At 44.0% G+C, this 11,721-nt stretch overlaps 1 protein-coding gene across 1 annotated transcript; it reads right to left on the bottom strand.

The window, feature by feature from the left end:
- Window positions 1-292: 292 nt before the first annotated feature.
- On the bottom strand, window positions 293-11,717 carry RFXAP (regulatory factor X associated protein; the record flags this gene model as incomplete). Its single annotated transcript, XM_017818541.1, has 3 exons — window positions 293-6,957; window positions 8,360-8,467; window positions 11,106-11,717. Coding segments are annotated over 3 exons (831 nt in total), but the record flags the coding sequence as incomplete, so codon positions are not given.
- Between the last annotated feature and the right edge of the window lie 4 nt (window positions 11,718-11,721).

Below are 11,721 nucleotides of genomic sequence, written 5' to 3'. Positions count from 1 at the left end.
GAGTTTTTTAAAAGTTTGATCATATCTGTTCACCTAAATGATCTATTCACCTTTCATAAGCTGACCATTTGAAACAAAATCAAATACTTTATTCTACACTTTCAGCCAATTATGTTTTTACATATATTCTAATACACTGAAAAGTAACCTGGTTTTACCTAAAGCTAAAATAACTTTTTATACCAAGAGCCTTGGAAAACAGAATGCCATCTAGTCAGAGCTGGCTGTTTTAGTAATGGGGAAAAAAACCCAAACATGTAAATTTAACAAAACAAAAAAGAACAGGCTTTGTTTTCAAAGAAAAACAAAGATTTTACTCAAACACTTATTGGTCCAGATATACAAAGTTTTTCAAGTTCTTTTTAAAAGAACAACTTGTGCTAAATACAATAAATCCCAACTGAACGAGTTTTATACATACAAAAAGCACAGCTTGAAAAAATACATAAGACTAACATATACTCCTGAAAAGATACTATTTCTTGGATCAAACTGCTGCAATAACTTTAAAGTAGTACTTTATAATAAGCACCTACCCCATCTGGATAACCTCTATTCAGAAATGTGGTTTAATACAGAACTTTGTTTTAAAAACAAAACGTGGGATATAACACATAATACAGTGTTTGGATGTTTAACCCAATCAATCGCAACTTCATCTGATTTGGGTGAAAACCTTTTTTAACACTGCAGCTGATATAGTATCAGTTGTCTTAATAGAATTTTAACTATAGTTTTTTTTAGAAGAATAGTTTTTGGATTAATTTGCTATTATGAGTTAAAAGCTTTAAAATTTCATTTAGTAACTTAAAAATGAGTGATAATCTGCAATTAATTTATATTTCACATATAAGAAGTTGGTCGTTACAAATAACTCCACAAAAAAAGATATAACTCCAGTTTCATATGTTCCACCTAATTCTTCTTTAAAGCTTTTTGCCATTTATCTGTTTTGGAACTTTTAAACACAAATTCTTTTACATGCTATGCACAATGAAGCATTTCAAACCTACTCAACTTGTAGATAATGAACAGATAGCAGGAGGATCACCTACTTGTACTTTCCTGAGCCACTGGATTGACTTCTTGATGGCATGTTATCTTTGCCTTTAGTGCAAGATTCTACTGGACAGTTCTCATATCCCTGAGTAATTACTGTTAGGGCATGCCACTGGGCTGGCTCAACTTCAGAACTTTATTTCACAACTTCCATAGAAAGTAACTGACTTCCTTCAATGATTGTCATCAAAGACTGATTTAACTGTAAATCTTTATATAAAAAAAGGTTAAATTAAATGGAAGACTTTGTTAGGTAAAGGGTATACAGCTAAACATTACTACTATAAACAATTTTTTATTAAAAAATTAAACATTAAAATGAAGTTTTAAAAATAATCAAAAAATAGACTCCTCCAGATTTGCAGATGACACCAAGCTGAGTCGTGTGGTTGACACAACTGAGGGATGAGATGCCACGTAGAGGGATCTGGACAAGCTCGAGAAGTGGGCCAATGGGAATATCCCACTGTTTAACAAGACCAATTGCAAGGTGCTGCACCTGGATAAGGGCAGCCGCTGGTATCAATACAGGCTGGGGGATGATCAAGAGCAGCCCCGCCAAGGAGTTCAGGGGCTGGTGGATGAGAGGCTGGACATGAGCTGGCAACTGTCTCCTGGGCTGCATCAAAAGGAGCATGGCCAGCAGGTCAACAGAGGTGATTCTGTATGTTGATGCTGGAATAACAAGGCCTACAGTCAGCAATCAGGAGGTCATGAAGCCAAAGAGCTGGGATCCCTTGCTAAAGAGGCATTGGAAAAGAGGCAGCAATTTGCAGTCTCAGGAGATGGCTCGTCTCAAGTGTGAGGGCAAGATACACATTTAAGGAAGATCTTGTGAACTTCCCAAGAAAGTGGACCACTCCAGATAAAGGTATCCAGTACTTGAGAGAACTAGCAGTGCTAATGAGAAGTCATCTATAGTAATCTAGGACATGATAACACCCCTAAAGATCCAGAGGATGGACCTTGTACAAAGGCCAGGTGGAGGAAGGTGGTTCAAAATGCCCCTGCATCATATTCCAACAGCCTGGTGGCATCATATTACCCAAAGATGGGTTCACCAGCTGTAGAGGTGATGTCCTCCTGGCTTCAAAACATAGAATAAACTCTAGGCGCTTCCTCATTCCCACGGGCCAGGGCCAGCACCTCAGCCCTCAAGGGCAGCCCGAGATCGGTCCCCTCCCTGGTCAGAGGGAAAGGAAGCCCCAAGCACAGACCATGTAGTGAACTCTGGTTCTTTCTGCATGACCACAGGGAAGACAAAAGGAAGTGGGATGGCAAACCCACCTTTAAGCTGGAAGCCCGGGTATGTGAATTGAGAGGAAAGAGAACTGTTAAGAAGAGGTTATTCAAGAAGGCTGTCAATGTAGTTGCCACAGAGATCCAAGAAAGCAATCAGCGACCTCCCATACATGAAAGGACTTAAATCTTGAGCCTGGTGAGGGGACTTCTGATCTGGCATCACAAAGGTCAGACAGTGAATACTCTAACCAGGAACAGGAATAGAGGGTCCCTGCCTTCAGCCAGGAGGAGGGATGACAGGGCCTACTGGACTGTGTGGATTTGATAGCCTGGCACATAGGATCCACAGAGGTAAAGAGCTTTGGTAGATATGGGTGCACAGTGCACACTGATGCCATCAAGACACAGGAGTGCAGAACCCATCTGGACCTCTGGAGTGACAGGAGGATGCCAAAAATTGTCTGTATTAGAGGCCGACATGAGCACAGCAGCGGACAAGTGGGAAAAGGACCCTATTGTGACTGGCCCAGAGGCCCCTTGTATCCCTGGCATCGGTTACCTCAGGAGAGGGTATTTCAAGAGTCCAAAGTCATACCAATGGGCTTTTGTTGTAGCTACTGTGAATACAGAGAAGATCAGGCAGCTATCTACCCTGTCTGGCCTCTCAGAAGGTCTCTTCATCATGGGATTGCTGCAAGTTGAAGACCACTGAGTGCCAGCTGCTACCAGGACAGTGCACTGGAGGCAATACTGCACAAACCGTGGCTGCCATCCGTGAGCTGACTCATCAACTGGAAAGCCAAGACATGATCAGCAAGACTCCCTTGCCTTTTAATGGTGCTATTGTGGCCAGTGCAAAAGTCTGATGGAGGGTGGAAGTTAACAGTAGACTATCGTGGCCTAAACAAGGTAACACTGAGCACTGCTGTGCTGGACATGTCAGGAGTTCCATTGTGAGCTGGAGTCGAAGGCAGCCAAATGGTGGGCTACAGCTGACACTGCCAAAGCATTTTTCTCAATTCCTCTGGCAGCAGAGTGCAGATCACAGTTTGCTTTCACATGGAGGGGTGTCCAACGCACCTGGAATTGACTGCCCAGGGGTGGAAACAAAGCCCTACCATCTTCCATGGACTGAACTGATCCAAGCTGTACCAGACTTGGTGATGCTCCCGAACACCTACAATTTAATGACATTGTTGTGTGGGGCAGTAAAGCAGAAGCATTTGAGAAGGGAAAAAGAATAATTCAGAATCTTCTTAAAGCTGGGTTTGCTGTAAAGAAAAGCAAACGACCTGCACAAGAGAGTCCGTTCTTGGGAGTAAAATGGCAGGATGGACGCCATCATACGCCTACGGGTGTGGTTAACAAAATAGGAACGATGTCTTCATGGGCTAACAAGAGGGAAACACAAGCTTTCCTAAGCCTTGTAAGATTCTGGAGGATGCACATTGTGAGCCCCTCTATCGAGTCACCCAGAAGAAGAACCATTTCAAGTGGGGCCTTGAACAACAACAAGCCTTTGACCAGATCAAACAAGAGATGGCCCATGTGGTAGCTCTGGGGCCTGTTCGAACAGGACCAACCACACAAAATATCCTCTCCGCTGCAGCTGGGGAGCATGGTCTCAACTGGAGCCTCTGGCAAAGAACATCAGGAGAAACCCTGTGGTTTTGGAGTCGGAGTTATTGAGGATCAGAGGCCCACTACATGCCAACTGAAAAGGAGATATTAGCAGCCTATGAGGGGGTTCGAGGCACTTCAGAAGTTGTTGGGACAGAAGCATGTCTCCTCTTGGCACTGCGTTTGCCTGTGCTGCATTGGATGTTCAAAGGGAACATCCCCTCAATACATTACGCAAGCAGTGGAATAAGTGAGTAGCTTTGATCACACAATGAGCCTGAATGGGAAACCCCAGTTTTCTGGGAATCCTGGAAGAAATTATGGACTGGAGAAAAGGCAGAGATTTTGGAGCACTGCCTGAGGAGGTGACTTGTGCTCAAGAAACACCACCATATAATGAGTTATCGGAAGACGAAAGAGGCTATGCTCTATTTACTGATGGATCTTGCCATGTGGTAGGAAACCATCAGAGGTGGAAAGCTGCTGTGTGGAGTTCCACACGACAAGTCATTAAGACCACTGAAGAGGGCAAGTCAAGCCAGTTCGCAGAAGTGAAAGCCATCTAACTAGCCCTTAAGATTGCTGAGCAAGAAAAGTGGCCTGTACTATACTTCTATACTGACTCCTGGATGGTGGCTAATGCCCTGTGAGCATGGCAGCAATGGAAGAAGGCCAATTGGCAACACAGGGGTAAACCCATCTGGGCTGCTGCATTGTGGCAGGACATCGCTGCACAAGTGGAAAATATGACTCTGAAGGTACATCAGTTAGATGCTCACATGCCCAAAAGTCATGCCACTGAAGAACATCACAACAATAAGCAGGTATATAAGGCTGCCAAAATTGAAATAGCACAGATAGAACTAGACTGGGAGAAGGGTGAGCTATTTATAGCCAAATGGGCCCATGAAACATCAGGACATCTAGGAAGAGATGCAACAATGGGCTCATGATCCATGGGGTCGTGACCATGGAGTCCATCACACAGATCATTCATGAATGAGAAATGTGCTGCAATGGAGAGCTACATATGTAAAATTTCCCTGGAATAGAGGGAACTGGGATTTCTGATATGGTGAGGCCTGGCAAACTGACACCAGGGTAAGCGTTACATACCACAGTGAAGCAACTACTGGTTGGCTGGAATCAGATCCTGTAAACCAGGCCACTGCTCAAAACACTGTCTTAGGCCTTGAAAGGTACATTTTGTAGCAACACGGTACTCTACAAAGAATTGAATCAGACAGGCTCACTTTCGAAAGAACCTTATAAACTCTTGGGCAAAGAAACATGGCATCGAGTGGATATATCCCATCTCCTATCACCCACAAGCCTCTAAAAAAATTGAGAGGTATAATGGACTACTGCAGACTATGTTAAGAGCATTAGGCAATGAGGCATGGAAGCACTGAGATGCTAATTTAGCAGAAGTCAGCTGGCTGATTGATTTACACTAGAGGATCTGCTAACTGCCCTGGTCCCAACCAAACAAAACCCCTGCATACTGAGTGGGGAGGTAAGCTCCCCATACTACACACAGGGAAGCTGAGTGTGGATTTCTCCTCCCATGAGAAAAGGCAAACCCATTCGTGGGATTGTCTTTGCTCAAGGACCTGGGTGTACTTGATGGGTAATGCAGAAGGATGGGGAGACCTGGTATGTGCCTCAAGGAGTTTTAATCTGTCGTGTAAATTGTAAGTTGCAGGAATGACATCAAACAATGAAGAGTGAATTTTGCGAGGCGCAAGGAGAGCGTGACAATGCCCCGAGCTGGGCTATGGTAGTGTCCAAGGATTGAGTGTGCTGCTGCTTCTGTCCTGACCACCCATCCTGATGGAATGAAGTCCCAGTCATGGCCTGGTTTTGAACATCTGGAGGGGTGGACAAAGCCCATGAAATGGGAAAATAATAGCTATCTGTAAAAGGACAGGGGATAGTAGTTAATGCAAATGTATACATCTGTATGCAAGGTCAACCCACTACAGCCCCTCTACTTCACTCTAGTGAGACCCTGGAGTACTGTGTCCAGCTCTGGGGTTCCCAATGCAGGAAGGACATCCACCTGTTAAAGCAAGTCCAGAGGAGGGCCACCAAGTTGATTAGAGGGATGGAGCACCTCTCCTGTGAGGAAGCTTTAAGGTCCCTTGCAACTGTTGAGGAATACATCTGGTGCAGGTAGCTCATTTTGCAAGCTGCAATTCAGAGATGCAGACTGAGATGCAGATTGAGCTCTAGCTAGGAGCCAAGAGGCCATGAACTGCCAAGCCAACTCTTTGCATAACAAAGGGCATGAAGTCCGATGGCACTAGCCAGGTGAGTGGACACAAAGCCACATCAGGAGCCAAAGATTCAGGAGGAAGAGCGAGACTTGCTGGCACTTAGACTGTGAGGGTATAAAAGCCCAAGGGTTCCTTTGTTGGAGGTCCCTCTTCAGAGGAACAAGCTGGGGCTGTTTCTGTGTGACTGCGCTGTGAATAAAGTGCTTTATGGAATGAGACATCTGAGACTTGGCTATAGGAAACGTGAGGTCGAACCTGTAAGGAAACCTGGTCTGACTGCATGTGAGTGGGGTTTGTAGGAAGTCAAGCAAGGCAGAGCTCACTGGAGCCACTCGCAGCGAAGGGGCTTTGGTCCCAGTAGTTAAAGTCTCTGGCACTGGGAGCATGACTGCCAGAGTCTGGTGAATGGTCAGACTGGGAAGTTTCCTTAACACAATCCAGTCCAACCTATGATTCTATGATTTGCTCAGAAGTTTGCAGACACCCAAGCAGCTCAAAACCTCAAAAGTGCAAACAAGATACAAATACATAACAAAAGCAACTTTCATTTTCCTTTAAACATTGAGATTCTTTGTATTTATACAAAATACAGATCCTATCCCTCCTTCAGCACCAGACTGATCTGAAGGTCATTGATCTGTTCTCATTACCCAGGGGCTCCTTGAAACTGTTGTTGCCTTTGTTCCAAAGCTTGTTGACTTAACAGTTGCTGTTGTTTCTGTAGAAACTGCACTACTTCTGGGCTTCTGAGTAGGGACTGAAAGAAAGAAAGAAAGTGAACTTTACTTTAGAGAACTGACATATTTTAAATAGCTATATTATGTTTATATTATAATATTTTTCCATTAAATTAATTTGCGCATTACTCCTTGCTGTTCTTTAACCGTGGCAGACAACCAAGCAGCAGCCCCTGCTCACTCTCTCCCCTGCTCCCTCCCTGCTGTGGAGCTGTTCAGCAATAACTAAAACAACACTACATTATCAACACTCTTTTCATCACAAACCCAAAGCGCAGTCCCATACAAGCTACTGTGAAGAAAATTAACTGTATCCCAGTCAATACCAGCACACCCATCCAAACGAGAGTTCAATCAAATGCAGAATTACAAAACACACTCACAAGACATCTAGGCACTGTTTCAAGACACCACCAGGTAACCAGAAGCAGCATTAATACACATCCTAAAAGCAGGTTCATAATGTAAAGAATATACAATATTGCAAAAAAACCCAAATATAACAAACAGGAATAATCTAATGACATACTGAAAACAAACACCTCTCAATTGTGTCTTCAGTTTTGAGCCAATTTCTACATTTCCCACTGCAGATAGCTCAAAAAGACTATAATAAACAAACAAAATACTGTAATTCTGCAGCAAAGCTCATGTTCCTATCAAGAGTTCAAGCATCTGGAGTATTAGCCACATGTTTTAGTTTTAGGTAGACCTGCAAGGAGCAGGGACTTGGACTCAATGATCCTTATGGGTTCCTTCCAACTCGGGATATTCTATGATGCTGTGTTCACTGAGTGTGCAGAATTTCCCAACACTTCAAAACAGCAGTCCAGCCAGAAGGACTGAAAATTGTAATGGAGAAGCCAAAGAAACTGTAAGTACTGAATTATTTTCCTTCATTGGGCCTAATTCTTTAAAGGAGCAACGAAGTGTTTAAAAACTCAGAACACATGCCATTCATGCACTCTGCAGATGAGTCATACTGTTTACAGTTTATTAACACATACATACACAATCTTAAGTGTGATATATCTACAACTTCTAAAACACATCAGAGTAATTAAAGCTTACATCAGACCTAAAGTCCATACATTGTTCTACCTAAAGCTCTGGTTTAACAAGCTAAAAACCCTCAGTTATACTATAAGCACTATTTACACTGAAGAAATAACTATGCCTATTTATTACTACCATAATACACAACTTCAGTTAATGTGGCAGCGATCACTAAATTCAGTTATCTTAGTATTCTTCACAGAGAGGCCGAGGCACACATCTGCTCTGCAGCGTATTTCAGATTTGAAAATATGCACATGTAGTGAACAATCTTAAACTGATCTTCTTTCACAGCAATGCCAGTTAAGTAAATAAAGGTGGTGTAACAATTTTTGAGTTCAAAACCTCTACGAAAACAAAACTTACCAGCCTTTTTTTATTCAGTACTTGTTCTAAAAGAGTAGGTCTTGCTGGGCGATCTCCAATGGATCCTGTTCTCTGCTTTGTAACAGGAACTGAACCTTCAACACTATCCTGCACATGAAAAAGAGAAAGTGAGACTATAAACTCTGATATAGTGATACACAGAAAATCCCAAGAGTAAAGAACATTTGCCTCCTAATCTGCAGAGGAAAGTAACAGCATAGTAATGGAATGTATCTATTCAAGACTGGGCCTCTTCTTTCCACATCCTTTCATCGTTTCACCAGTCACAGCAAAGCAATGCAGCTGATTTAAGTCTTACACACTGCAAAAGTAACCAGGTTACTAGGGCTACTTGTAGCCTTGAATTTATTTGACTGAATTTCTTAAAAAAGAAGTCACAACAGTTCAATCTCCAGCTTCTGAAAGTGAGCGATATTCACCATTTACAACTGGGCAGGAATGACAATACTTCTAGTACCAAAACAAAACAAACTTCAGAACACTATTATGAACTTGCTAAAGCCCCAGGCTTACTTTTCTCTTTGCAAGTTTATTCTGTTTGTTGTACAATCACCAGTCACCTGAATTAGACATATGAATACAATATGGCTCCACAATCCGCTCTGAAGAAAATATCAATGGTTTGGAAAATTTAAACCTATGTTGAATTCTTTGTGTATTAAATTCATAACTTACTGACACTTCCATTTACCTGAAAGGGATCAAAAGGAAGAACAAAGTATCCCAGTATCTTTCAATTCAATCCTGTCCACAGAAGTCAAAAATGAAAACATCTACTGGGAACCTAACTCTCACGCCACAAGACAACAGAACAGTATCTTGTGAAGTCTTAACAGAGACCACTGCAAAAAAGCATACTAAGTTTAGGACTAAATATCCTGCCTTATTCTGCAAGTTCAGGCCTTAATTTCATAACATTCAAAGCAACCTGCATTTGCAAAAGCTGGGAAAAGCAAGCTCACTTTCTTCCAAAATGCAATAATCACTATTTCATGTTACAGATCAAAAGATTTTTACCCATCACTATGCAGTATGCTATTATTTTGCCCTTCTCTCATACTGTCCTTTTTTCTGAACTAGCAAAAGTATTTCTGTAGACTGAGCAGGAAGTAGTTCTGTAGACCCGGCTCACAAACTGAGCAGGATGAACTATCAGAGAAGAAAGAGAGAAGAGGGGAAGTCATGCCAGTATATAAATCTAGAATTCATTTTGATCTTGATTGAACACTGTGTGCAGCTTCTGTTCCCTCTTCTAAAAGAGAAGTAGCCACTAGAACTAGAAAAGGTTAACAGAATGGCAAGGATAATAAAAGTATGTAACTTTTTCCTTGAAAACAAGCATGTTAGGCCTTTTCAATGCAGGAAGGAAACAACTTAGGAGGCAAGTCTTAAGTGTCACAAACTGAACAGAATTAGTTGTTCCGTATCTTCTCATGTAAACACTAACTGGCAAATCAGGTTGACAGCAGTAAGATTCAAAAACAAGGAGATCATACAAACCAAGCAGCAGACCTGAAGAAACTACCAGAATGTAACAGATGCTCAGAGCTTACACAGTTCAACAAAAAATCCAAAATACTACATGGAACAGGCATTACTTAAGAGCTACAAAATACATCAGAAAACCTACACCTACTTCAGCAAGTTCTTTGAACTGAGAGAGAAGATGAGAGAATACTTCTTAGCAGCATCATGTACACTTCCCTTTTTTTAATGCACCTGCTTCATGCCAGCTTTTACAGCTACACAAAAAAAGACTCTTTAGTGTGACACCCAGTATGGTTACTATTATATTTATATGAAGAAAAACAGAAAAAGGATAAGTTTTTTGGTGGTTAAGTTTGCAGTTAGATCAGTTGCCAGCCACATAACTCGAGAGACAGCTGTGTTGACATAAAAGGGTTGCTTCTAGCGTAAGTGTCAGGCAAGTTGGTGTTTTTTTCCTTCTGGCAATCACTATTTTATACTTGCCCCTTTGAGCACAAACTAGTCAGCACCTTCAAGAGTAAAACCATTTCCCTCTTTCTGTCTCATCTAAATACAAGATCTTAAACGCTAACTCTGTAACAAGTGACCAAAAATGTGAAAATGTGTGATCCTGGCTGTGTCAGTAACTGTAGAAAAAAAAACTATTTAAAAAGTCGAACGTTACCATCAGCTCTCCCACTGACAATTTTTCCCCATCTAAACAATACACATAAGCTTATAAAAAGTATGAACTAGCAGTGGTCTAAATATATTAACTGTCATATAATATAAAAAATAATAACCGAAAAGCATCTTGAAAAACCTACACAACTGATTCTTATATACCATATAACCTGATATCTAACGGCCTTTGTGACTTTAAAACTTACTTCAGTATCAACTGAGCAAGAAATCTGACAAGAAGCCTCTCTTAGATCTATACTTTCACCCTTCCTCCTGTGAAAAAAACCCCGCGCTACACAGCAAAGCATCCTCTAGCAAGAATTCTTTCCCTGGAATGTCCTGGTCTAGCTGTATGCTACTACAGTTTATGTCAGAGAGCTAAGAGGAAACGGGCTTTGCTCCGGCAAACCGGAGGAAGAGTGAGCTGTAGCACCGCCCCACATTTCTGCCCTTTCCCCTGGCCAGCAAGATCCCATTCCCGGGTCTGACAGAAGCCGATTTTCCAGGGAAGCCGCAGCCCCCGGGCACCCCCGAGGGTGTCCCGGCCGAGGCCCCGCCGACCACCCCGCCTCACCTCGGCCCGGGAGCCTCCCCCGGCGGTCGCCGCCGCCCCGCCGCCCCCCAGGGCCTGGTCGCTCTTCTTGCGCTTGTACTTGTCCTTGTAGATCTTGTTGCGGTGCCGCTTGCACATCCAGGGCTTGCGCTGCTTCACCACCTGCGTGGTGGTCTCGCTGCAGCCCTGGTACGTGCAGCTCTTGCACTCGCCGCCCGCCGCCGCCTCGCCGCTCGAAGCCGCCGCCGCCCCCGCCTCTGCCTCCGCCTCCTCCTCCTCCAGCTCCTCCAAGCTGGCCGTGCTCTCGCCGCCCGCCGCCTCGGCCTCGGCCTCCTCCTCCCTCGCCTCGGCCCCGCCGGGGCCCCCCAGCCCGTACAGCACCATGAAGCCGCCGCTAGAGGAGGGCGGCAGCGGCCCGTCAGCGCTCGACACCGGCTGCAGCACCACCCCCGCCGTCCCAGCCGCCGCCTCCCCGCCGCCGCACGGCTGCATCAAAAGCAGCGCCAGCTGCTGCGGCGGCGAGGAGGAGGAGTAGGCGAAAGCGGGGGCGTGAGCGGCGGCGGAGCAGCCCCGTGGGGCGCCCCGGCCCGACCGCGCGGCGCCCCAAATCCTCGCCGAGTCCTCGCCGCGCCCCCAG

The sequence above is a fragment of the Lepidothrix coronata genome, unplaced genomic scaffold (assembly GCF_001604755.1).
Source record: "Lepidothrix coronata isolate B3197 unplaced genomic scaffold, Lepidothrix_coronata-1.0 Scaffold69, whole genome shotgun sequence".
In the NCBI taxonomy this organism is placed as follows: domain Eukaryota; kingdom Metazoa; phylum Chordata; class Aves; order Passeriformes; family Pipridae; genus Lepidothrix; species Lepidothrix coronata.
This window is presented reverse-complemented; position numbering and strand designations above follow the sequence as displayed.